Genomic DNA, 25,020 nt, shown 5'->3' on the forward strand with positions numbered 1-25,020 from the left:
TGTGCTGTTTTTACAAATTTTCCACAATTCTCAGCTAGGGGTAGAGCTGGAAACAAAGTATATAATATTTAAATTAGTTGAGGCATTTAGTGACACCAAAGGAACAAAACACAGCAAACCTTTCCCATAAAGAAGTGCAGGACTGTGACATACTGAGCAAATGGAATACATGCTGGAAAAACAACCAGTTTAGTGGCATTCTATATCTCAGTAGACAAGGAGAGTATCTTCTATTTCTATGTATTTACAGACAAACACACAGAATGCTGAAGAGGTGAAATGCACAAATGTGCCCAGAGCGGAAAGAAAAGGCCAGGAGCAGGGAAGACAGGGGAGGAGGGCGGGGAAGGCCACAGATGAGAATTAAGCTGCCATGCTGAGGAATTTTATTTGTGCCCTTTACTTGGTTGGAGACGGAGCTGTTGGACAGCGGCTTCAGCAGCAGCGATGGCTGCCCCAGCGTCTTCAAGGTGAGTTTGAGTGACACTGGTTTTGCTTTGGCTGCGAGATGGTCCGTGAGAACGCAGATGTCCCTCAGAGGAAGATTTGGAGCTTCCCGGGCTGCTGTGAGACTTCTCAATGGTGGGCATCTGCATATCTGGCAAGAATTGCGGGGGGAAGAGGGGGGAAATACCAGGAATACAGTACGTTATTCTTCTCCCACCTCAGAGCCACAGAGTGATTGTGCAGGCCATATAACTTCTCCTACTCCTTCATCCCTCCACTGAAAACCACGGGCGGGCTCTTCTCCTCACCTTACTTTGTTGTGTTGAGAATAAGAAGCAGGGAATAATGTCCGACCCTCTAACCCTTCCGTAGACTCTGAAGAAACAAACTTTCCCCACTCTCTCCTGCCCCCCGTGTCCCTGTGCTACCTGCTCATTCTGGACATTTGCTTGGTTGGATGCAAATAACACCTCGTGGCCAGAACAGGCTAGGAACTGTATTGGCAGAAATCCTTCTCTTAATTCCCCATCACTTCCAAAGTGAAAATGGGGTATGTTTCTTTGCTTCCCTTTTAAAGTCTCCTTTTCCCCATTATATGCCCCCCCCCGCGACTCCCTGTCTTTGGGAAAATGCCCTTCCGTGGGCCGCAAGGTAGCTCAGCTGTTCACTTGCTGTTTGGCAAAGGAAGAGCCACCCCTTCCAGCGGCTCACCGAGGGCTCTCATAGGTCCTGCACTCCTAAGAGGCGGTGGGCTCAAAGCATGGCAGAAGCCTTCCCCCCCCCTTTAACTATGAGCGGTTTCTCTCTCTCTCTTTACCTCTCTTTCTCTCTGGACTGAAAAATATCTTAAGGTTATTTCTCTGTCGTACTTAAGAAGTGGAATAACTTCCCGGGTAAGGCAGGGAATCCACTGTGCCTCACGTCTGATTTCACATCAAACGGTCTGCATAAAGCCAGAGTTTACCCTGATGTCCGCAAAGAGGGCCCAGGGGAAAAAAGTCTTACCTTTGGACGGGTCGGGAAAAATACTATGACTTCTGCTCTTGATGACTGACGGTTTCGGAGACTGCTGGCTACCCTGCCCTGAGTGGGATCTCCCGTGCTCAAGGCTTTCACTCTGCTCCTTCAGAAGGTACCAGCGAGGAGTGTTATCCAGGGGGCAGGCACTCGACAGCTCGATTAAGACCTACACAGCGACAGAGAGCAAACCTCCAGTTTTGTAAAAGCAACACTATTCTGGATGCACTGAATCTCAAAACTCACCCCAAACCCGTTTTATACAACATTCTTGTTCTGATGATTGTTCAGTGTTAGTGTGCAATGTCCTTATTTCAGGAGATTAGAAATTAAATTATGGGAAAGAAAGAAAAAGAAAGAAAGAGAGAGAGAGAGAGAGGGAGAGAGGGAGAGAGAGAGAGAGGGGTACCTTACCTGCAAGTGAAGTAAGTAGAGTTTAGCTAACTTCTTGATGATTTTACACTCACCTTGTTTGCAATCAGCCAAGGCAGCAAGACACCGCGAAAGAAATAATGGCAAACTATCTCCTTATTCTTGGCATGAAAACGATATGGAGGACTTACCTCAAACTCAATGGAAATCATACTTTGCTTATAACTTTACAGCCTAATGCTAAGTCAGTTTCTTAAATAAAAAAACGAAGGTTACCGGTAATTGCTATGATGAATTTTTTAATGTATAGTTCAGGGGTAGGCAACCTCAGCTCTTTTATGACTCATGGACTTCAACTCCCAGAATTCCTGAGTCAGCTGACTCAGGAATTCTGGGAGTTGAAGTCCATGAGTCATAAAAGAGCCGAGGTTGCCCACCCCTGGTATAGTTAAACCCTAATAGGTGGGTTTGCACTTTTGGCTAAGCCAAAAACAAAGAAATCCATGATTTCCTAAATGGATAAATGTCACAAGACATTACTGTGCATCTGTCTCTGTCATGGGGCCTCCATCTGGACAAATGTTTCTTGGGATTTAAAAAATATATCATGTGATTGTATTGTCATCTGAGGAAAGGAAAAATTAGCAAAATCAAGGAAAATAGCAAACTTACTTCACCCAAGAAGTCATTAGAGGAGAATCTATCATAATCCCAGACACTGACTTCCAGAGTTTTCTTTTTCAGCTGCAAAAGATAATTGATTTTAGTTCCCACTGTGCAATTCACAACCCAGCCCACAAAATATGCTTCCCTGAATAATAGTTGCCTGTAACCCTCTATGCACGGGCAAGGTGACCACCTAGCAATCATTGTCCTCACATCAACCTGGGGGGGGGGGAGGAGACCTTGGGGACCAATTCCAAGTGGAGAAGTTCTTTGGTCAAGCTTTGACCAGGGGCATCCCATTAATAGACCATAAGAGTGGCAATCTGGAAAAGTGTAAGAAGTATTCTTGTCCAACTCCTGCTCTGATCATAATTGGCTAAAGTACTTGGACGGATGGATCCGTAACCTGTTTATTAATGTCTTGATTTTTTTTGAAGGTGAAAGGAAATTTAGTTCATAAAGGTATCATGGCATAACTGAGCTTTTAATTTAAAGACCTGATTGAAAGGTGTTTTGATCTAACGACTCCATGAAATTCAATATTCAATTTAAATTGAACACTTTTGAATCAATCTGGTGGTTTATTAGATTTCTATACATGTGTAACCCACTTTTTATCCAATCAAATTGAGTTAGACTCAACTTCATTGAAGTTGACCTTTCTTCAGATTAAATTGATATACTGTATTTTGATTTGAACTGATTTATTGAACTGATTCAATTTGGATCTTGAATGATTGGCATATGCATAATTGATTGTGTGTGTGTGTGTGTGTGTGTGTGTGTGTGTGTGTGTGCAAATGCCACTGTTAGACATAAATCTAGAGGATTTGCAAGGATAGCAGCCACAGATACCCCATAACTTTGCCCTATAGGGGTGAATGTATACTACCGTCCTACTGATATATGCTACTATGACACAGAATGGTTCTCTACAATTTCCTAAGCAAAGGAAGATAATATTAATAATAGTAAAGTTGGAAGGGACCTTAGAGGTCATCTAGTCCAACCTCCTGCTCAGGCAGGAAACCCTATACCATTTCAGACAAACAGCTGTCCAGTCTCTTCTTAAAAACTTCCAGTGTTGGAGCATTCACAGCTTCTGGAGGCAGGTTGTTCCACTGGTTAATTGTTCTCACTGTCAGGAAGTTTCTCTAGGTTGCTTCTCTCCTTGATTAGTTTCCATCTGTTGCTTCTTGTCCTGCCTTTGGGTGCTTTGGAGAACAGCTTGACTGCCTCTTCTTTGTGGCAGCCCCTGAAATATTGGAACACGACTATCGTGTCTCCCCTCATCCTTCTCTTCAAACCCAATTCCAGCCACCGTTCCTTATATGTTTTAGCCTCCAGTCCCCTGATCACCTTTGTTGCTCTTCTCTGTACTCTTTCTAGAGTCTCAGCATCTTTTTTACATCGTGGTGACCAAAACTGGATGCAGTATTCCAAGTGTGGCCTTACCAAGGCATTGTAAAGTGGTATTAATACTTCACATGATCTTGATTTTTTTTGTATATATATTTTATTAGAATTTTTTAACATAACATAAATCATTCAGTAATTTGTAAACAGTATGTTGTCTGGGTAACATTAATAAGACAGTCCTTAACAATTAATTTCTATGATCTATATTCCATATGTTAATTTCATTTGATTTCCCTTTTCCCCAAAGTAACTTTCTTTGCAAAACTTTAGATTAAGACAATTCTCATTATGTTAATTAACAATTAAGTATTTAGTTTCAATAATCCTATTTGTCATTTTAGTTGCCTTATCATAAATCCTGTTACCGTGTTTATTTCAGCTTATTTCTCCCCCTAAATTCTAAATATTCTTACAAGTGACAATCTTTTCAACAGTTAACTATATTTACATTGGTGGATTTAATTCTGTTTTTTCCATATAAACCCTCTCATGCTTTTATATTTCTTAATCAATAAGTAAAAAAGTAGAAAGAGAAAAAAAAGAGAGAGACAAAAAAGAAGGAAAAAAGAAAAAGAAAAAAAAGAAAAAGAAGAAAGAAAAGGGAAACAAGAAAAAGAGACAAGAGCACTGAGATACAAAAAATAACATATAACTTAAAATATGTATCCCTCCTAATTTAATACATATTTATTCCCTCAATTTCTTATTCTTTTTGACCATAGCTAAGAATGTATTTAATCTGTTTAAACTTTAAGCATTCCATTCAATAGTTCTAATCATCTAATCCTTTAACTCTCATACAAAACACATTTTTATGCTTTTCTTATCGTCACATTTAAGTAACTAAAACATTTGCTTTTGTTTAAATCATTTCAACTTTTTTCAGAAGGAAAAAAACATATATTAGTTAAGAAAAAAAATTCATCCAAGAGTAGTATATTTCAAAGTTTTTCCATTACTTTAGCCATATTCAAACAAATGTTTCTTTTTAAGTATTCTTTCTGATAAGCTCCATCATCTATTTTCTGAATTTCCATTTTAGTCTTTTTTCTCTGGCCATTGCCTTTCTTAATCAATATGTTTTGCTGCATCATTTGTTTCCCTGTAAGGAATTTTTTCTCATTATTTTCCTTATCTTCAAAGTTGCTTGGACGTGTTGAAATATTTCCCATTTGGATTGAATCATAATTTTTTATTTTATATAGTTCCATCTTCAAGTCTCTATCCTCAGAATTATGTTCAGTCATCTCTACTGTATTTTCTTGGGAAATTTCTTGGAGTGAAATTAAGTTGAAAATAAGTTGATTCATACTCTCAAGGTTATTCTGCATTTCCTTGTAGTTTAAAGTCATTGTCCTTTGAAATTTTTGCCGCTTATCATGTTTCCTTTTGTGAAGTGATCATTTTATACGGTTCCATCTTTAAGTCTCTATCCTCAGAATTTTGTTCAGTCATCTCTACTGTATTTTCCTGGGAAATTTCTTGGAGTGAAATTAAGTTGGAAATAAGTTTATTCATGCTCTCAAAGTTATTCTGGATTTCTATGTAGTTTAAAATCATTGTCCTTTGAAATTGTTGTCGCTTACTTTATTTATTTATTTATTTTATTGGATTTGTATACCGCCCTATTCCCGTAGGACTCAGGGCGGTTTACAGGGCAGTTAAAACCATGAATACAAAAAATTAAAAACAATTAAAACAATTAAATTAAATTCAAGCCCCAAGAGTAAATCTAAAACCCAGTTAAATTAACAACCCCACAGTCTGGACCAAACAGATCGAAGAGCCAAGTTTTCAGGTCCCGGCGAAATGAGCGAAGGTTGGGGGCAGTCCTAAGTTCTGTGGGTAGTTGGTTCCATAGGGTAGGCGCACCCACAGAGAACGCCCTTCCCCTGGGAATAACCCGCTGGCATTCATTAACCGGTGGTACCCTGAGAAGGCCCTCCCTGTGGGGGCGCACAGGACGATGGGAAGATGATGCCGGCAGCAGGTGTTCCCTTAGATAGTCCGGACCCAAGCCATTTAGGGCTTTATAGGTCATTACCAGCACCTTGAATCTCACCCGGAGGGCAACCGGAAGCCAATGTAGCTCACGGAGAAGAGGTGTTACACGGGAGTATCGGGAAGCTCCCATCAAAACTCGCGTGGCTGAATTCTGCACCAGTTGAAGCCTTCGGGTGGTCCTCAAGGGCAGCCCCATGTATAGGGCATTGCAGTAGTCTAACCGGGAGGTCACGAGCGCATGAGTGACTGTACGTAGAGCATCTTGGTCCAGATAGGGACGCAACTGGCGCACCAGGCGAATCTGGGCAAAAGCCCCCCTGGTCACGGCTCCTATATGATATGTTTCCTTTTGTAAAGTATTCATTGCTTCAGCTTTGTTACTCTCACTTTGTTTACACAGCTGCATTTTCTAAAAACTTTGAGGGTCAGAGAAAAAATATCTTCACCCACCAGCAGGTGTCAGCGTTTGCTCATTTTTCAGGTATTTCTAGTCTTTTTTCTCTCTCTAAAGGGTAAGTTTTGTGGCTAACCAAAAGGGAGGGAGCAGAGTCCCCCTCCCCCTTTCCTTCTTTGGAGATCTCTTATTTTGGGGACTTTCTTCTTCAGGAAAATAAGTAGGGTAGAGAAAATCAATATTCTTACCCAGATTCAAGCATGCTGTTTTAAATCCGCTTAATTTAAGAGCTTGTGACTTCTGTTGTTTCCAAACTATGGCTGAACCTGCAGTTAGTCAGCCCTTTCTTCTGTTGGTTTCTGGGAGGCTTCTCCTGGACCATTTGGAGAGACCACCATCCCTCCTAAGTCCCTGGGATTTCCTTCCTTCATTCCACCCCTTCAGGGTGTTTTCTGGCCCCTTAGGGCCCCCAACAAAAAGAAATTCCAGCCGAAGGATTCGGCATTCCGAATCTTCAGACTGCTCGCTGGAAAACAGGAACAGGAAGTCCCATGTGATCTTGATTCTATCCCTCTGTTAATGCAGCCTAGCACTGTGTTAGCTTTTTTGGCAGCTGCAGCACACTGCTGGCTCATATTTAAGTGATTGTCCACTAGGACTCCGAGATCCCTGCCACAGTTGCTACTATTGAGCAAGGTACCCCCCAATACTATACCTGTACATTTGGTTTTTCTTGCCTAAATGTAGAACCTTACTTTTTTCACCATTGAATTTCATTTTGTTAGATAGTGCCCAGTGGTCAAGTCTGTCCAGATCCTCCTGTATCTTAAGCTGTCTTCTGGAGTGTTGGCTATTCCTGCCAGCTTAGTGTCGTCTGCAAATTTGATGAGTTCCCCATCTATCCCCTCATCCAAATCGTTGATGAAGACGTTGAAGAGCACTGGGCCCAGAACAGAGCCCTGGGGCGCCCCACTACACACTTCCTTCCATGTAGATGTGGACCCCACACTGAGTACGGCCAATCAGCCAGCTACGAATCCATCTGGTGGTGATGCTATCTAACCCACATTTTTCTATCTTATCAAGTAGTAGGTTGTGATCTACTTTATCAAATGCCTTACTGATAACGCAGTTGCTTCTCATTTAACTTGGTTTTCCATTTATCTATTTATTCACTTCCACTGCTTACCCATCCTGCCATGAGGCGCCGTTTTCTCATTTCCCATGCTGCCTTGCCAAAAATATAGTCTGGCCCTCTGCTCAATGCAGAAAGTCACCCAAACACTATTCCTACCAAGCACGTGCATCTGGCCGCTATGAGAATGGGGGAGGACCTGGAGGAATTTAGCTCGGCTGAACAGCTTTTTCTTAATAATTTTTCTTGATGAACAACTGAAAATAACCTTCTTAAAATTTGTTTCTGATCCTGTGTTCTTGAGCCACTGTGGCCCATATTCTGTAGTACCTGAACAATTTAAGTTGGTTATTGTGTGGCCCTGTAGATAAATATATCTGACACATCAGACTATTCCAGATACATTTTTGCTACAAAAAGCATGGTTGTTCATCTCTGAAAATACTCTAGTTTGTCAATATCTTTCAAAATTGATACAATGTCCCGTGGGCAGAGTCTGACCAATGCCCAGAAAAGAGAAATAACACTTTTTCCACACACTGCTTTTTTCCGCCTCCCCCCCTTTCCTCCCAATTGTGCTACCTATTCCATTTATGCCACCTACATCAATTCCCCCCCCCCCTTTTTGGTATTCCTGTTAAAAAGAGAATTTATGTAGCATATTTCTGTGTATAAAAATGATTTGTGGGTATGAGACAGATTTTATAGGAAGTATATGAAACTGATGGATTAAATTTTATAAATATGGTCCTTTAGATAGATAATTATAATCAGTAATTATTAATTCAATTAGTTCCACCTCGTTTGGTCTGAGCAATTCCCAGTTTGAAATGTGGCAAACCTGGAAATCTCCAAAACTAGTTTCACATAGAATTCACATTTTTTGGTTAACAAGGTGAGCAATGTGGACATTGCACCAGGATTTAAATCTCTGACTATCATTTGTTTTAATCAACACTTCCTTTTAGAAAGGTGACTGCCTCCAGTTCAAGATCACCATCATTCAGGATTAAAAAAAAAGGGGGAGTAAGTATTTTCCCTCTCGTCTGGTTGCCTGAGCCGAGTGCTCCAAGATGAACGGACAGACAACATGTGGTCAAGAAGGAGGGGAGGCTATTATGGAAGAGTTTCATTCTTGATATGCCCTTATCTGAGGACCAGCATTTGTCCACACCGGGAACAAAATATGCCTTTAGCCACATACCTGCTCCATGAAGATGCTTTTATAAATAACCGTCTGGTTCCATTCAGGATTCAAGCTTTTCTGTACGTATTTTGTCTTTCTCTTGTTCTCAACGCTGAAATGAAACAAAGGAACGTAACATAACATTACTTTCATAGGCTTCCTATTGTTTCAATTCATAAACAGTTTTAACACATCTGATGATTAAACTTTCAGGCTCCTATGGTCAAATGACATTAGATTTGTTTCAGCGTAAATGACAATCTTCTATTGAGCATTCTTCATATTCAGTCTTCATTAAAATTAAAGTTTTGAATTGCCAACATGCCTAGCTGGAAGCTTTTAAATCTCTTTTGTGCAACTGAAAACAACTCAAGGAATATATTGCATTTACAAATTGCTTCTGCACAATAATATTTATGAAATAATGATAAAGCACTGGTTTTCCTGAAAAATATAGTCAGTTGATAGACAGATAAACAATATAACATATCATTTCCTAGCCTTGGGTTGCCTTTAATTATAGGAGAGTAATTCCTGTGAAAATCATAAAGGAAAACTCAAATCATTATTGTATTAATGACAAAAACACTAATTTAATATTGATTAAACTGCCACGTGTTTTCCCAAGCCTGAAAAAATACATGTCCCTTTACTGCTGGGAATGTAAATGGCAGGTCATCCACTGTATATCAGCTCTTAATTGAATCAGTCATTTCATATAATTATTTCATATAGAGAAACTTAAAGAACATTAAGTATTTTATATTTCAGGTCTTTGAAAGATCCAGTCGTATGCATGCTAATGGATCTCTGCAACCCCACTTTTGTTTTAATTATGTTTTAGGATTATGCATATTTAACAGGGCATTATTACTTTCATGAATATCCCCCTGAACTGAAATTAATTTTTATATAATTTTAAAGTTAAGTTGTCTCTTCCTATTGGCCAATAATACAGTAATTTTTAATAAGTTAGCTCTGCTATAAAAATATTGGTTTCTTTAGGCAAATAGCTAAAGCCTGAATGTAGTATGTAACTAGTGTCACTTCAGTATAGTGTATGTGTGTGAGGGACTTTTGCAAGCATGCAGTAAGACACTTTATGCATGAAATATTTAGAGCATTTTTACAGGATCCCAAAACAGCTTGTTAGTCTCCGAGGTTGATGGATCAAGAGGGATGCTTTGCTTATCAAGTGATTTAATAAGATCTATCCAAATATCTAACCATTTTTTAAGAAATAAGTGCAATTAAAATTGAGCTGTATATGAATACTAACACATATAGTAAGAATCCAAAGAAACTGCTATAAAATGGAAAAGTACCATTTATGCATAAAAATGATTTTTCTGTAAGGTATTTGCATTTGCTAGCAAGCAATTCACGTTAGAGAAGCAGAACAGAATAATTACTATTTTTTTCTTCCCAATGTTTTTATCTGCCAGATTGTGTTGATCCATTGGTTGTGACAGGAATTGGCTGACCGTCTTGTCATCCAAGTCTGACTTTGTGTCCTGAGACGGAGAGACCGCCCAAAGTCAGCCAGCCTGCTTTCAGGCTTAAGATGGGACTAGAATTCACCGTCTCCTGGTTACTAGTCTGATGCCTTACTGGAACAGGCTCTCAGAATGATCATTAATTGACAGTGCATTATTATTTCTGCATATATCAAAATAGTTGTGATCTTTCACAATTAATCCAGTAATGGTGGGGTAAGATGCTGCTGCGTCAATTTGTTGCCTATTATACATTTTTCACCTCTGGCCATCAATAACCAGATCAGCCATTCTTGAGGGAAATGCACTTTTCTTTCCCGCTTTGCAGATCACTGGAGTTTTGGGCAGACGAGTATATTCTGTATGGATGTGTTCATGCACAGAGCATCAGTTAAAGAATAAAGCACTCTACCTTGCATTCTGGACAACCATGACTTGGCTGCAAACCCAGTGAAGGAACAATGCATCGAAAAGCAGTAGAAAGGGATACAGGAATCAAAAGATTAGGAATACAAATAGATAAAAACATGATGCAAACCATATATCAAAAGAGGTTGAAAATTGGGGAAAGAAGAAATGTTAAACAGATTGGGCAGATCATAATGGAACTTCCCTCCATTGAAAGCCCCCCCCTCCCATAACAGCATTAGCAATTTAGGTCTCAATCATAGATAAATACTATAATATCAAAGTGCAGAATTATGATTCATGAATTCATCTTTTCTTTGAAGATTCTGTTTATGTTTTTGAATAAACTGTCATATCTGAGAATGACAAACCGATAGCTGATCAGAATACTGAATTGTAGCTTGATCCTGGTTTGACTGGTCAATGGCAAAAACAAATTTCAATGTCACATTGTCAGAGAGAAAAGGAACTTTTCACCCTGGGAGCAGATTTGATCTGAACTTTTTCCCTCTCACCGGAAGGACAGAAAAGAACCTAGCTTGAAGCATCCTTATGAGGTCTCAAGGGGTCTACTAACAGCACCCTTCATCAGTGCTTTGAATATGCTGTGTTACCTTGCAGAAAATGTACGGAGTAGAAAATTCCTTACGTAAACTCTCTTCATTCATTGCAATGCAACCCGGGGATGCAACCCTTGGGGGGACGAGGGAAAGAGGTGCTACCTAGGAGGCAATTAGACCAGAGAGGGAGGAGCCTCCAAAGGATTAACAAGATTGATAACAAATTCCCTTGAAAAACCATTCAATAGCCCCCCACCCCCACCCCCTTGAAGCTAGACATGCTGATTATTGGACATGAAAAGAATCCCCTAAAAACAGAAAGAATGAGAATTGTTGCCTTGGGTGAAAATGTCCCTCCACTTACCCTCTTCCTGGCAGAAGGTAAACTTTGACAAAAGGGTCAGAATAACCATTGTTGTCACGGGGAGCAAGATTTCTGGCTTGAAGGACATGAATAATCAAATTACCAAGTTGCTTGTCATAGTTGATTTGAAGCTAAGGAGAACATTAATTCATGTTAGTTATTTCTGAAATGAATTTCTGTTTCTGAAAATAAAGCCATTTTAAAATTATGTGTTTAAAACTTTTTTCCCCACTATGCCCTGATAGCTAGTATAACTGATGAAAATTCTAAGCTTCCTTAGCGGTTTGACTGAGTACTGCCACCTGCTGGGCACAAAAGATGAAGTCTCTCTCTCGTCTGGCTCATCTCCAGAACATGGCGGTGCCAGCGCAAATGATTCCATCTGAGGGCTAGCCAGCTTTGCCCATACAGAGAGGGGGCAACAGTAATTATAGACAATGGATCATGAAATGCTTTGTATAATTGGAAAGGGAGCCCTAATGGAGTGTTTGAGCTTTCTGTCCACTGTCCTTGCTATTCTAGAGGGCAATCTGGGCTAACTCTAATGGAGTCGGCAAAGCTCGTCCCGTGCAAATAGAACCATCTCTCTACTGCTGGGTCCATTCTAACATTCTGAATCCAGAAACCTACTTTTTAAGTTTCTAAAATGATAAAGGACCTAAAGGCTGAGTGGCGTCCAGTGAGGATTTTTAAAAACTTTGCTCTTGCTCACATGCACTATTAATTTACATTGATTTATAAACTATAGGAATATATGCTGAGCTTTATTATACCCTTATAGAACAGATCTGGAGCAGGAACAACATTCCTCCGGGAAGGAATGAAACAGAACTAAGTATGTATTTCTTTGAATCCCATCAAGGAAAATACCAAATTGGTTCCTATTACAGGCACAGGAATAGAATCTGGTCAACGATGAAGCAGCCTTCTGCAGTATCATCACCATCACCATCACCATCATCAAACTCATCAGTCTAACTACATCCTATTTCCCTGGTTTGGGCCTCCCTCCCCGTTTGCAGCTTAGCCAAGCCAAAATGAGACAAAAAGCGCACTTTACCAAATAACCCAATTAATGTATCAAACATCCAAACTGTTCTCAATAGCCATTGCACTGTTACCTTATCTCAAAGTACAAACCAGAAAAATTAATTTCATATTTTTTGACAAAAGTAAATGGTAAATAACTTAATATGAGGCCGTTACCTGGATTTCCCCAGTTATGGGATGGGGACCCCCCTTTGAGACTTCAGCAGGCTATTTAAAAACAAATAAACCAGCACTGATTGTTATTTGTCTCTCTTTACAACTGGATTAGAATTATCACAGCATTCTTAAATTTAAACAATTAAGATTAATGAACCATTCATTTGGTGGCTTAAAATTTCAGAGCTGAAATGAAACTTTGTAAAAAGGTGATATTTCCTGCAGTAATTGATTTTAATACCTTGCCTCAAAGATGACTTGTTTATTAACAATTCTAGATTGATACATGCCATAATTTATTTCATTAAAAGAATTTAAACACTTCAGAATCTCTCTTGTCAAATTACAATATTAAATTAGTGATTCTGTCTGTACAAATACATCCAAGGCTTGGGCCTCAGTAAGTAGAGTGTCTTACGCTTTACATATTTATTAAATATATTTATCCTGTCCTGTTATCCCAGAGTTCGAAGGGCTTTACAAGGGACTCAACCTTCATCATATCCCCATGCAGGATCAACTGTTGTGTGTTTATGTGTGGGCAATGCCTGTCAGCACATGACTGAAGCAGGCACATACAGTGAGAGGGAAGCCCCCAGAGCAGTCACAGGCAGTCAGGAAAGCCTCTCGCTTGGGCCTAAGACACCTTGCTCCCCACCTGACTGATAATGCAGGAAACAAAAGAACCTAATCCGCACCGTCTATTCCTCCACCCAGGGCGAGGCACCCTCCTACCTTGCCGCCGTGCCGCTTTTTGCTCACGGAAGGAGAGCCAGGCTGCCCAGGGCTGGGCACGGAACTGGAGGCGGCTGACGCTGACCCAGAGTGCCCATGGGACCCCTTCTCCATGGCTGAAGAGGCCATCAGGGGAGCCTGTTGCAGAGAAACCTTTTGCAGCTCTGCAGCCAGTTGCTTAGGATCGACTCCTGGAGATTTTGTTTTATCCACTGCAAGCACAAGAATTCAGTCAGTTTTGCAATACAGCAACGTGATCCTTGCCCACCTACAGTTTGCTCAGCTTTTGCAACAATGAGAGGAAACAAACTGGAAAACATCCAGAAAGAAATCCAGAATATTAAATAAAATAAATATTGGAATTTCACACTTTGGGTTCCAGATAAACTATCTCTGGGAAGATAGGAACCAAGCTGGGATGCCTGGATCAACCCATTTGGGGAGAAAAGATGGAACTTTCCTGCACTTGAAACGTTTTGTACTTCTCTAAGAAAAAATACACACACCCTTGCTACACTGCCCTCGCTACAAATTCAAAAGCTACAGGTTGTATGCTAAGTGCAGCCAAATCCTTCCCACCTCAGTTTGTTACCCATGTTAGATGCTGTTATTTACCTGTCTTTCCCGGCTCAAGCCATTCCAGATGTTGGGAATTCTCGCCTTCAGACCGCACGCTGACATTCCTGAAAGGAGGAACAACAAACCTAAGACCAAAAGAACCCTAACCCTAACCCCCAACGATCGCGATAGGATAGATAAAGGAGATGAAGCAGCTGCTGCTGAACGCGGTTCCCATAAGTATCTTTGTGATGCTTTGTGAGCTGGGAAGAGTGACACTGAGGGTGAATTTATGAATGGAAAGAAATGTAGTTTACACCAAAATACAAACACTTTACACAATATCCAGATGAGTAACCACTTGTGCGTGTGTGTTAAACTTTTTTTCCAGTGCTATGAATCCCAGAGTGCCTTACAATCACCTTACAGTAATTTTGAACCATAGTCCTGTGCTTGTCTCTAACAGATTTCCATTAGGGTTTGTTGAAGAACCTACGAGTTTGCTGAAATCTGAATCCAGAAGTCCTTTGATCTACGTGTAATGCAAGATAATAGCGTTCTTGCAATGAAGGATATGTTATGAAGCCATTTAGTTTAAACATTGCCAAAGAATGTTTTTTTTAAAAATGGTGGTTGATTATTTTGTAATTCAAAATGAGTCAGTATGTTCTTTGATATTAATATTGTTTTGACATCTGTCTCAAGTGGAATGCAGAGGTTCTAGCCAAGGTTCATTAATTCCATTTCTTTATGTATCAGTTTACTATAAGGAATAAGGGAATATTCCTTTAATACTTAAAATTCCATTTATTTTCTTCTCATATCAAATATTATAAAGTGCAGCTCGCAACTTAACAACTGTGAATCAAGAAAGCATGAAAACCCCAAAAAAACCAATGGAAACAGGAAGATGAAGAAAAACTCACAGTCTTACACATATTTCAGCTTCCCCACTCTGGAGACCGATAATGCTCTGGACCTCTTCGTAGGTCTTGCCCATCAGAGGAAAGCCGTTCCACTCCAGCACCTGCATGCCTAGGAAAGCGGGCACAAGACAAATTCTGGGATCAGCACCATGGGCTCTAAAACCTTCCCGAAGCAAAATCCTTCCGCTGTACGTGTAACGTAAATACAATTGGCATCTGGTTTGATCTGATAGGATCAAAACCTTTTCACTGCACACGAATCATGCTAATTTTAAATTTTGCTTACCTTGTTACCATACTTCATGGAAAATCTTTGTGTCACAAATAAACTGAATAAAGAGGGAAAGGGGAAAAGGAAATTGAGGGAAGAAGACCTGGCATGAAGTGGCACAAGGAGTCTTTGGGACAAACACGGACTTTTCTGTGGTAGGAAAAATCTGAATGGACGCAGAGACCCAAACTGGAACAAAGGTATTAGTGTCATAATCAGTAGGCGTCTGTGCACATTTCTTGTTCAGAAGGTAGAGGTCTATATTCAATCAATATGGACACTCTCCATTAAAAACTAGCACAGCCAAATGAATATTTCCCACTTAATTTTTCTTTCTTGCCAACTATTTCCTACATACACTGATCTCTTTTCAGCAGGACCAGCGCAAAGTATTTTGCTGTCTAAACAGGGTAGACTTCCCTTCCATGCTGAGCAGACCAAAGTTTTCTTGGGTTCTGTCAGGACTATAATTCCTGCTCTGGCTCTCTGATGAGAGATGAAGGGGAGCCACACCACACTTCCTTGTGTCTTCCAACAGAAACTCTTCCCAGTTTTATCACCCAAAACCAGAAGCATACTCTGCCTTATGGTAACATTGACCTTAGTTTTTATATGGGCAGTGTTCAAACATGCACAAACCCACACAACAAAACAAAGCAAAGCAAAGCCCTGTTACAGGTATTAGAACAAAGGATTTTACTATACCTTAGTACAGGAATTGGAGGTACATGAGATGGAAAAGGATGTTCTTGTAAGATAAAGGAGTTTGTATACAGAGGAAGTAATTGGGCTGAAAAAAACTACCATCTTATAACACGGATTCCATAATATGTATTTAATGGGACATCCTAAACTGGCCTCAATAATCAGTCAAATATGCCGAATGATAACCTTTCGTAAGAACTTGGAGACCTGATTTTGTGCTGGGTCTGGAAAAAAAGATTGATGAAGATTGCAAGATGTTTGTCAAAGGTCTCACTGTTTCTTAATTTTCCTGATAATTGAACAAAGGACAGGGAAATCGGCCCTCAGAGGGTTGACCCTAACAAAGAAGAAAAGCTGAATGAAGAATGGAGAACAACTGGGAACATCATCTCAGTGTTCCAGATGCTACAGAATAAGAGACTGAAGCAAAGCCACACATGCACACGTGTGATTTCAAAGTTGTTGATTTCAACAACTTTAGTGATGTACTTGGTGAGACTTCACAGAAGTCCTGAGGTCCAGTGGAGGACAAGGTTGGGAACTTCTATAAAAATAGTAGAAATACTCCATTCCAATAAGGAAAAAAAACAAGGCAGGGCAACTTAGAAATCAACAGTGGATATACAAGAGCCATTTGAACTGACAGTTAAACTGACAATATATAGGAAACAGAAGATGGGTTGAGGTGTATCCAGAGAAGAGCAACTAAGATGATCAATGGCCTGGAGACTAAAACATACGAAGAACGGCTGCAGGACTTGGGTCTGGCTAGTCTAAAGAAAAGAAGAAATAGGGAAGACATGATAGCAGTGTTCCAGTATCTGAGGGGCTGCCACAAGGCAGAGGGGGTCACATTATTCACCAAAGCACCAGAGGGCAGGACAAGAAACAATGGTTGGAAACTGATCAAAGAAAGAAGCAACCTGGAATTAAGGAGAAACTTCCTGACAGTGAGGACAATTAACCAATGGAATAGCTTGCCCCCAGAAATCGTGGGCACTCCATCACTGGAAATTTTTAAGAAGAGGCTAGACATTCACTTGTCTGAGATGGTATAGATTCTCCTGCTTGAGTAGGGGGCTGGATTAGAAGACCTCCACGGTCCCTTCCAGCTCTATTCTATTCTATAGTGAGGTGTATCTACAGAAAAACAGTTTTAAGGCTAAAGTTCAATTAGTTGCTGTCCTGATATTTAGGTCAGGAACTAAAGCTGACCTAACCTTGACATTACTCTACCACCCTGGTAGAGACACGGGTGGAGTATGTCTTAACTAGCAGTTGTTTAAAGTCTCCATGCAAAACCAAATATCTCTCTCTAACACATACACACAAATTAAATTACACTTAGGAAAAAAGCAGAATTCTTGAGCTGCTTTCACTTACACAAATAATATACTGTTTAACAGGTCATATGTTTGTTTTGAAAATCTAGGTAATGAATAAATAAGAGACAGTGAGACATGCATAACAACGGGTATTGCAGGCATTGCTTAGAGAAGAATGGCAACAATGGCTCTGCATCTCAGAGCAGGTTGCAGCAGTTGCAGTTATAAGAGGACCAACCAGGGCAGGAGTGACTTAGTGCAGGGATCCAGGAAAGGGTTCCCATCCCCCTATATCTGAGAGACTGTTTTAAATAGTTTTTAGATAAAATAAGTATGGTTTCTTAGAGAGATACTTCACATTCTCAATGATTCATGGCTCAATAGAGATGGAGCTAGCATTCATGGATTTGCTTCTTATCTTTTAGATCAGATGTTCCCAGATGTGGTCTGGGAAACACTAGGGTTTAGTAACAGCAAATTGTCTCTGATATGCATACCAAAATGTTTGTTTTCAAATGGCCAAATTCTTGCAAGAGTTTGATGTTCTTCTGTATGTATCCCAATATCAGTTAGGTAAGAGTTGGTTGTCTCAAGAGATTGCAGCCATAGACACCTCTGGCCTGCTGCTTTTACTACCATGTGGCTGACCCATGGCTGATATGGTGTTTCTCAGCAATGTTCTCCATGGAGCTACTCTTGGGGACTGTTTGGAAGCTACGGCTGGTGCAGAACACAGGCATGTTGTTGTTAGCTGCGAAGTCGTGTCCGACCCATTGCGACCCTATGGACAACATTCCTCCAGGCCTTCCTGTCCTCTACCATCTTCTGAAATCCATTTAAGCTCACGCCTACTGCTTCAGTGACTCCATCCAGCCACCTCATTCTCTGTCGTCCCCTTCTTCTCTTGCTCTCAATCTTTCCCAGCATTAGGCTCTTCTCCAGTAAGTCCTTCCTTCTCACTAAGTGGCCAAAGTATTTGAGTTTCAACTTCAGGATCTGGCCTTCTAAAGAGCAGTCAGGGTCGATCTCTGCTAGGACTGACCGGTTTGATCGCCTTGCAGTCCAAGGGACTCGCAGGAGTCTTCTCCAGCACCATAGTTCAAAGGCCTCAATTCTTTGGCGCTCAGCCTTTCTTACGGTCCACCTTTCACAGCCATACATTGCAACTGGGAAGACCATAGCCTTGACTATACACACTTTTGTTGAGAGGGTGATGTCTCTGCTTTTTAATGTGCTGCCTAGATTTGCCATGGCTTTCCTCCCCAGGAGCAAGCGTCATTTATTTATTTATTTATTTATTTATTTATTTATTTATTTATTTATTTATTTATTTATTTATTTATTTATTTATTTATTTATTTATTTTAATTTGTATACCGCCCTTCTCCCAAAGGACTCAGGGCGGTGAACAGGGCAATAAATATCAAAATACCGCAATACAAAAATTAAGAACAGATTAAACCATAGTGCCCGATACAATAAATAAATTACATTAAAACAATAATTTAAAACCCAAACCCATCAGACCAGGCCGGCTTGTTCAAACAAGTAGGTTTTTAGATCATGCTGGAAGGAGCGAAGGTCGGGAGCCATCCGGAGCTTGGCTACAGTCCCCGTCTGCGGTGATTTTGGAGCCCAGGAAAATAAAATCTGTCACTACCTCCATTTCTTCCCCATCTATTTGCCAGGAATTGAGAGGGCCAGATGCCATGATCTTGGTTTTCTTAATGTTAAGTTTCAAAAGACAGGCATATGGACAAGTTTCAAAAGACAGGCATATGGACATTTTTAAGGGCCCCTATGATGCCCCCTGGAAAATCATTGTTATGTGGACCCCATCGGTTGCCGATTTGCTTCTGGGTCCAATTCAAGGTATTAGTTATGATTTTAATTTTCCTAGGCAAGTTTGATAAATAATATAAGTGGGGTCTTCCAGTTTTCTCTGCTGTGCTTTAGTAGCCTTTTCTAAAGTATGTCAGGGTCACAACTGATTTGTTTAAGATATCTAATATATGACAGGTGAATATTTTTGAAATTTTCAGAAGAGGTTTTTACAAATAGACTGTTGGGGACAGTATCTCCATTTACAAAATGAATGTCATGGTGGACACATCTAGTTATTAAGAATTTATTTACAGCTTATCATTTTTTAATTATTCAAGAAAATTATGGGCCCTACCTGAATATACTGTTGTGCAGAATGTTTCATGTTTTAAGCCCATGGAACAGCCAGAGCGACCCAATTCAAAGTAGAAACTGTTAACTGGGAAAAAGTGCTCCAAATTCTAATTATTTTTGTACATTTCTAAGTCCAACACATACATTCATGTATATGTGTGTGTGTGTGTGTGTGTGTGTGCGCGCACACACACACACACACACACACACACTTCTTGACCTACTTCGTTCCACTTATTCACTGGGTCTTCCTAGATTTTTCCTTGAGGAAAGTTATCTTTCCGCATGCAATACTGATCAGTATCAATGAGGACAAAGAACAGATCACTGTACCTTCCATAAGTTTCCCTGTTTGTTCAGCATTTCCACCTGGTAAGATCCTTGCAATGTAGGCACCAATTTCTCCATTGGTTCCAGGAATTTCTTTTCCACCTACAACTCGAATCCCAAGTCCATTGCCTGCATTTAAAAAAGAAAACACACAGTAATTTTTAAAATATAAGGATAAAAACTTATATTTGAGAGAGAGAGAGAGAGAGAGAGAGAGAGAGAGAGAGAGAGAGAGAGAGAGAGAGAGAGAGAGAGAGAGAGATTAGGGCTGTGCTAAGAGACATATTTTAAGAACTGAGACAAGTCTATTCCTGATATCAAGGATTGGAATAAAGGAATCTGTGACTTTTCTTTTTAGAAAATAAAATAGAATCCTACTAACAAAAGTGATTCAGAATGTTTTTCTATGGAATATTATGATGCCTTTTTTCCAATGGCAGAAATTCTAAATTACAATGGGAATCTTGCTCTGAAGCACCCCAGGTCTGTCTCTGCCTCTGGTTTACATGCCAGAGTGGAAGTGGGAGATGGATGGGGGTGGGGGGTGGGGGTTAATCCTCATTCCTCAAGTGCTGTTGCTTTGCTGCTTTCTAAAAATGTAATTTATCGAAAAAGTTTTTCCCTTTCAAGCAGAACAAACAAAAACACAACAAAAATCCAGAGTAAAACAGAGAAATCCAGCAACACTGATGTGCATATACATCTATCCTGGGTCTTTAACTGCTGCAGCAAACTGCCTCTCTTCTCCAGCATTTCTGAGCATAAACTTTCAACAAAAAGGAGGAAACAAATATGGAAAGTCATGAACTGTTCTTCTTAAGAAGAAGGGGTAGAAACAGTTAAATAAATAAACCAATCTATAATAAGAAATTTTTTATGGACTGCTTTTTTCAGTAGACCCTGTCTTCATTTAGTGACTGCAATCCTGATCAATTTTTACTATTTTTTCTCCCTTGCCAGACTTGCAACAAAAGTTTAAAAAAAAAGCTCCTTTCAACATATAAAAACCAGGACTTTCCCCTTGAAAATGTTTCGCTTCTCATCCAAGATGGGATGACATGAGAGAAGTCTTGCAATATTTGAGGGATAGCCACAAAGAAGGGGTGGGGGTCCACCTATTCTCCAAAGCACCTGAGAGCAGGACAAGAAATAATAGATGGAAACGAACCAAGGAGAGAAGCAACCTTGAATTAAGGAGAAATTTCCCTATAGTTAGAAAAATTAACCAGTGGAACGGCTTGCCTCCAGAAGTTGTGGATGCTCCAACACTGGAAGATTTTAAGAGGAAACTGGACAATCCATTTGTCTTAGATGGTACAGGGTTTCCTGCTTGAGCAGGGGGCTGGACGAGATGACCTCCAAGGTCCCTTCCGACTGTTATTCTGTTATTGCTTAAACGTGCTGACTGCAAGCTAACAAGCTGTTCCGGGACCTTAATTAGCTGATTAGAACCCTCAGATACTGCCTGGAACTGACAAGATTCTAATCAATTTCCCACTCAAAATTTTTGATGTCAGGCTCATGAAATTTGGTCATAAACGTGCACATTGATAATTTATTTTTTAAATTGTCTTCATATTTGCAAACTGTCACCAAATGTTAGAGCTGCTAAGTGAGGACTAGCTGTATTATAACCTTGGCAAAACTTTTATTCTCTTTAAGGAAGTAGCATTTAATAAGCATTGGGCTCTATACCACTGCAGAATTTTAACCCTTCTCAGAAATGAATAATTCCTTTGTATGCAACTCAGTCATCCCGTAACACATGTCCATGCTATCATAGAATCCAAGCTGGATAGTCTAGTTTGCTTTACCTGAAACAGAGTGATCCTTTGGGTCGCTCAAGAGTTTCAGCCTTGCATGAGGGAAGGTGTATTGGATAGGCTTCCCAATAATCTAGGGAATACAAAACGCAAGTGTGGATTAAAGGTAAGACATACCCCTTAGGTAAATAGTTACTTTGAATTAACACTAAGTTTGGCAATACATTCTGCCTCTTACAACTACTTGTATTTGCAACTGCACACAGCATGGGAGCTAGTCCACTGCGACTGTGCGCAGTAATGTTGATCCCGAGGAAGAGACGGTCTCCGTTTTGTGGTTCAAGCATCGGGAGCCAGTGAGCGCAGCTAACGGCTGTGGCTCTTCCATTCTGGTCTACAGAAATTGGAGTAAACCAGTAAGAGCATGCTGGAACTAAAGGTCTCCATGGACCTTCTGAGCTGCTTCTATGGAGATGTGTATAATGTCAGGCAATCACCCAGAAGCAATTCATGACCAGGCTCCAAAGTTTTGATGGCCACCCAGTCTGCAGTTATGTGACCACATTTTGGGCTCTTGGGTGACCAGCCCGCATTTATAGCCCTTTGCAGCATCCTGCAGCCACGTCACCCCAGTTTATGGTCATTTTGCCGTAAACTGGCATTTACTTCTGGTTCCTGGCAAAAAAACCCATCCCTAATGAACAATGGCTTTGCTTAATGACTATTGTGTTCACTTAATGACCACCACAAAAAAGGTCATACAATCAGGTCAGTCATGTGATGACCCACAAGTTGACTATCACCACTATGCCCAATTACAGTCTTAAGCTGAAGATGTAAATTGTAATATGAACCTGTCTCTATCTGCATGTCTCTATTTGTAATTACGAGGATTACATTCTATTGGAGTCAAGCTCTTCTCCAAAGCCCCTAAAGGCGGGACAGGAAGCAAAGGATGGAGACCCATCAGGGAGAGAAGCAGCCTGGAATATAAGGAGAAATTTTCTGACAATTAGAACAATCAAGTAGGGGAATGATTTGCCTTCAGAAGCTGTGAATGCTCCAACACTGGAGATTTATCAGAAGAGATTGGACAGTCATTTGTCTGAAATGGTATAGGGTCTCCTGCCTGAGCAGAGGGTTGGATTAGAAGACCTCCACGGTCCCTTCCAACTCTGTTATTCTGTTATGTCATCAGCTTAAGAGTTGTTACATTGCCACGAACGGTCCAAGTCCGACCTCTCTTGATTTCCGTTGACCCTTATCTGGCACCAATTTAGTCAATTGGATCCTTGTGTGTAGATTTGGACTATAAATCCTTCTCAAATTGCGACTTGATGTGTGGTCCTGATCCTTCGCACTTGACAATCACTGCTTCAAGGATCAATAGGCCGTATTTTTGTAACAGCCGGGTCTATTGAGCTATTTATTAGGACCAACCATAGGAGAAATTTTGGGCTGGGGAATAATATTGATCAAGTTTGACACATTTCCTCTTTTAGCTATATGGTGGATCTGAGATGCAGTAGCTGGATAGGAGACCATGAGGTAATCCCAGGATAGAGTTTGGAGTGGAAAATTGAAATAAACTTCCCAGCAGATGTCAGTGACAAGTCACTTCCCCCGGATGGTCAGTTGATGTCCCCTTGAAGACACTAGTGGTTGAGTTCCCTTTGAGAAAAATACTTTCAATTTTCTGATCTCTTTATGGCCTTTGGTTTTTACTGATAAATTGCTTATTGAATGTTCCCTCAAAATTTACTTAACAAGCAAAACAAACTCCCTCCACCTTTTTCAGTCTATGAGCCTTCCCCCCACCCCCCCTTTTTAAAACACACACACAAAGGTTTGGTTTCAAAAAGGCCTTTCGGGTGACAACTGAGAAATTTCTCTGCAATCTGAGCCAGAATGTGGTTTATAGGAGGGGAAATAAGATGTGTGTGGTGGCAGAAAGAGGGGAATATGCTATTAATGTAGGAACTGCTGTGGTTTGCAGTGATGTTTCTGAACCTTTTTGTTTGTTTGTTTAAATTGGACAGTACACTTTGCAGAGAGGTGCATGGATGCTTGAGTTTGCTTGTATTTACTTATACTTATTTGGGATACTTGTTTGTTTTGATTGTAGAAAGTTTATTAGTTTTGCTGCTGCAGCTGAGGCAGAAAAACAGGAAAGTAAAATCAACTGTTACTTGTTTTCCAATTTGTGAATGTTGTAAAAAAATCTAATACACAAAGATGTCACTTATACAATCTGCCTGCTATTATCTGCTTACATAAGTAACCTTATAGTGCAGGTCTCCCATTCCATTCAACACATTTTTCGGCATGGTAACAGAAGCAGCAATGTGACAAGAGAATTTATAAGGCAAGGCAGTTGTCAAGCCAGCCTTTAAAATGCAAAATCTGCAGAAGGGCTGGCTTGACTTTACTGCTTAGGTCATGCAGTGCATAAATGTTCAGTTCGACTCTTTGGTAATTCCTATAAAAACAGGAATTTCCCAGCCCTTGGCTTAGATTACATTGGCTTAACCAAAAACACTGCCATTCCAGATAGCTCTGAATGAAAAGGTTTCACGAATGTTTTCATTTTTTGTGAAATATGGCTTCATTTTCTAGTAATTTCTCACGTATCTAAGCAAGAGGAAAGTCCTTCTGTCAGAGCTGCACCTTGAAGAAAGCCAGGAAAAGAGAGAGAGCGCAAGGTATAGAGGGAACATTTTTTTTAACTGCCCAAAATTGAAACCTCTGCACTGAAAGTTCTTTTGATAAAATGCTAATTCCAAATAAATATTTGGATATTTTGTGTAATTTGTTGATGCTGCCCATCAAAGAGTTGTTAGATTTTATTTTTTAATCTTATTTATGGATGGTTGGAGTCCCCACAAAAACATCTGCTAAAGAAAAATAACTAGCATATAAGCCTTGTTTATAACAGAAATCAAGCATGCAAAAAGTGAATTTGTTCATATACAGCAACTTCAACTGCTATAGCACAGAATTTAGAATTTATCTAGAAATTTCAGAATACCAATCCTTTAGCAGGAAACAGTTTAGTTCACTGTTGGGGCCAACTGAAGTGACTTATGATTAGTGGGGCATTCAGTTCCAACCTCTAAGAATGACCCAGGGGAAAACTGAACAGTAGATATGTGGCTGATTCAATCCCAGAACCAGAGCATGACCAGAAATGCTTCTTGTGGGGAATATGACAGGATTTCCCCAACAATGCCTGTCCAGACACCCCAATGTATTCCTGCTCCCGAAAGCGATTAAAACGCTTGGGGCAGATCTCCATTGCATAAATCTAATTATTGGCATTCTCATCAAGTTATTTTGCCAGCAGCAGTAGCAGGGAGAACCATTTTGGGGTCCAATCTGGGTCAGTCACCGGGACCAGAGGTTTTAGTCTTCTGAGCTTCCCTACTCGTGCTTGAGCTCCCATCCTCGGGGGACTTCCGAGAGAGAAGTGAGAGAACTTCTCCCTGAGCCCGAAAGCTCGGAAGGCTAAAAACCTTCTGGTCCCAGTGACTGACCCAGATTGAATCCTGCAACATT

At 40.3% G+C, this 25,020-nt stretch overlaps 1 protein-coding gene across 1 annotated transcript in view; it reads right to left on the minus strand.

Moving 5' to 3' along the window:
- Nucleotides 1–25,020, minus strand: part of PCLO (piccolo presynaptic cytomatrix protein) — a gene marked incomplete at both ends in the record, with an annotated part of 105,216 nt that overhangs the window by 19,119 nt on the left and 61,077 nt on the right. Inside the window, 12 exons of the mRNA XM_081330814.1 lie at nucleotides 404–598; nucleotides 1,453–1,633; nucleotides 2,509–2,580; nucleotides 8,659–8,752; nucleotides 10,549–10,575; nucleotides 11,469–11,599; nucleotides 12,675–12,725; nucleotides 13,410–13,621; nucleotides 14,025–14,092; nucleotides 14,894–15,002; nucleotides 19,706–19,831; nucleotides 21,517–21,598. Coding sequence (XP_081186940.1) covers nucleotides 404–598; nucleotides 1,453–1,633; nucleotides 2,509–2,580; nucleotides 8,659–8,752; nucleotides 10,549–10,575; nucleotides 11,469–11,599; nucleotides 12,675–12,725; nucleotides 13,410–13,621; nucleotides 14,025–14,092; nucleotides 14,894–15,002; nucleotides 19,706–19,831; nucleotides 21,517–21,598 — 1,348 coding nt within the window. The remainder of the gene's footprint in view (nucleotides 1–403; nucleotides 599–1,452; nucleotides 1,634–2,508; nucleotides 2,581–8,658; nucleotides 8,753–10,548; nucleotides 10,576–11,468; nucleotides 11,600–12,674; nucleotides 12,726–13,409; nucleotides 13,622–14,024; nucleotides 14,093–14,893; nucleotides 15,003–19,705; nucleotides 19,832–21,516; nucleotides 21,599–25,020) is intronic.

Source organism: Vipera berus (genome assembly GCF_964194415.1).
Source record: "Vipera berus genome assembly, chromosome: 6".
NCBI classification, from domain to species: Eukaryota; Metazoa; Chordata; class Lepidosauria; order Squamata; family Viperidae; genus Vipera; species Vipera berus.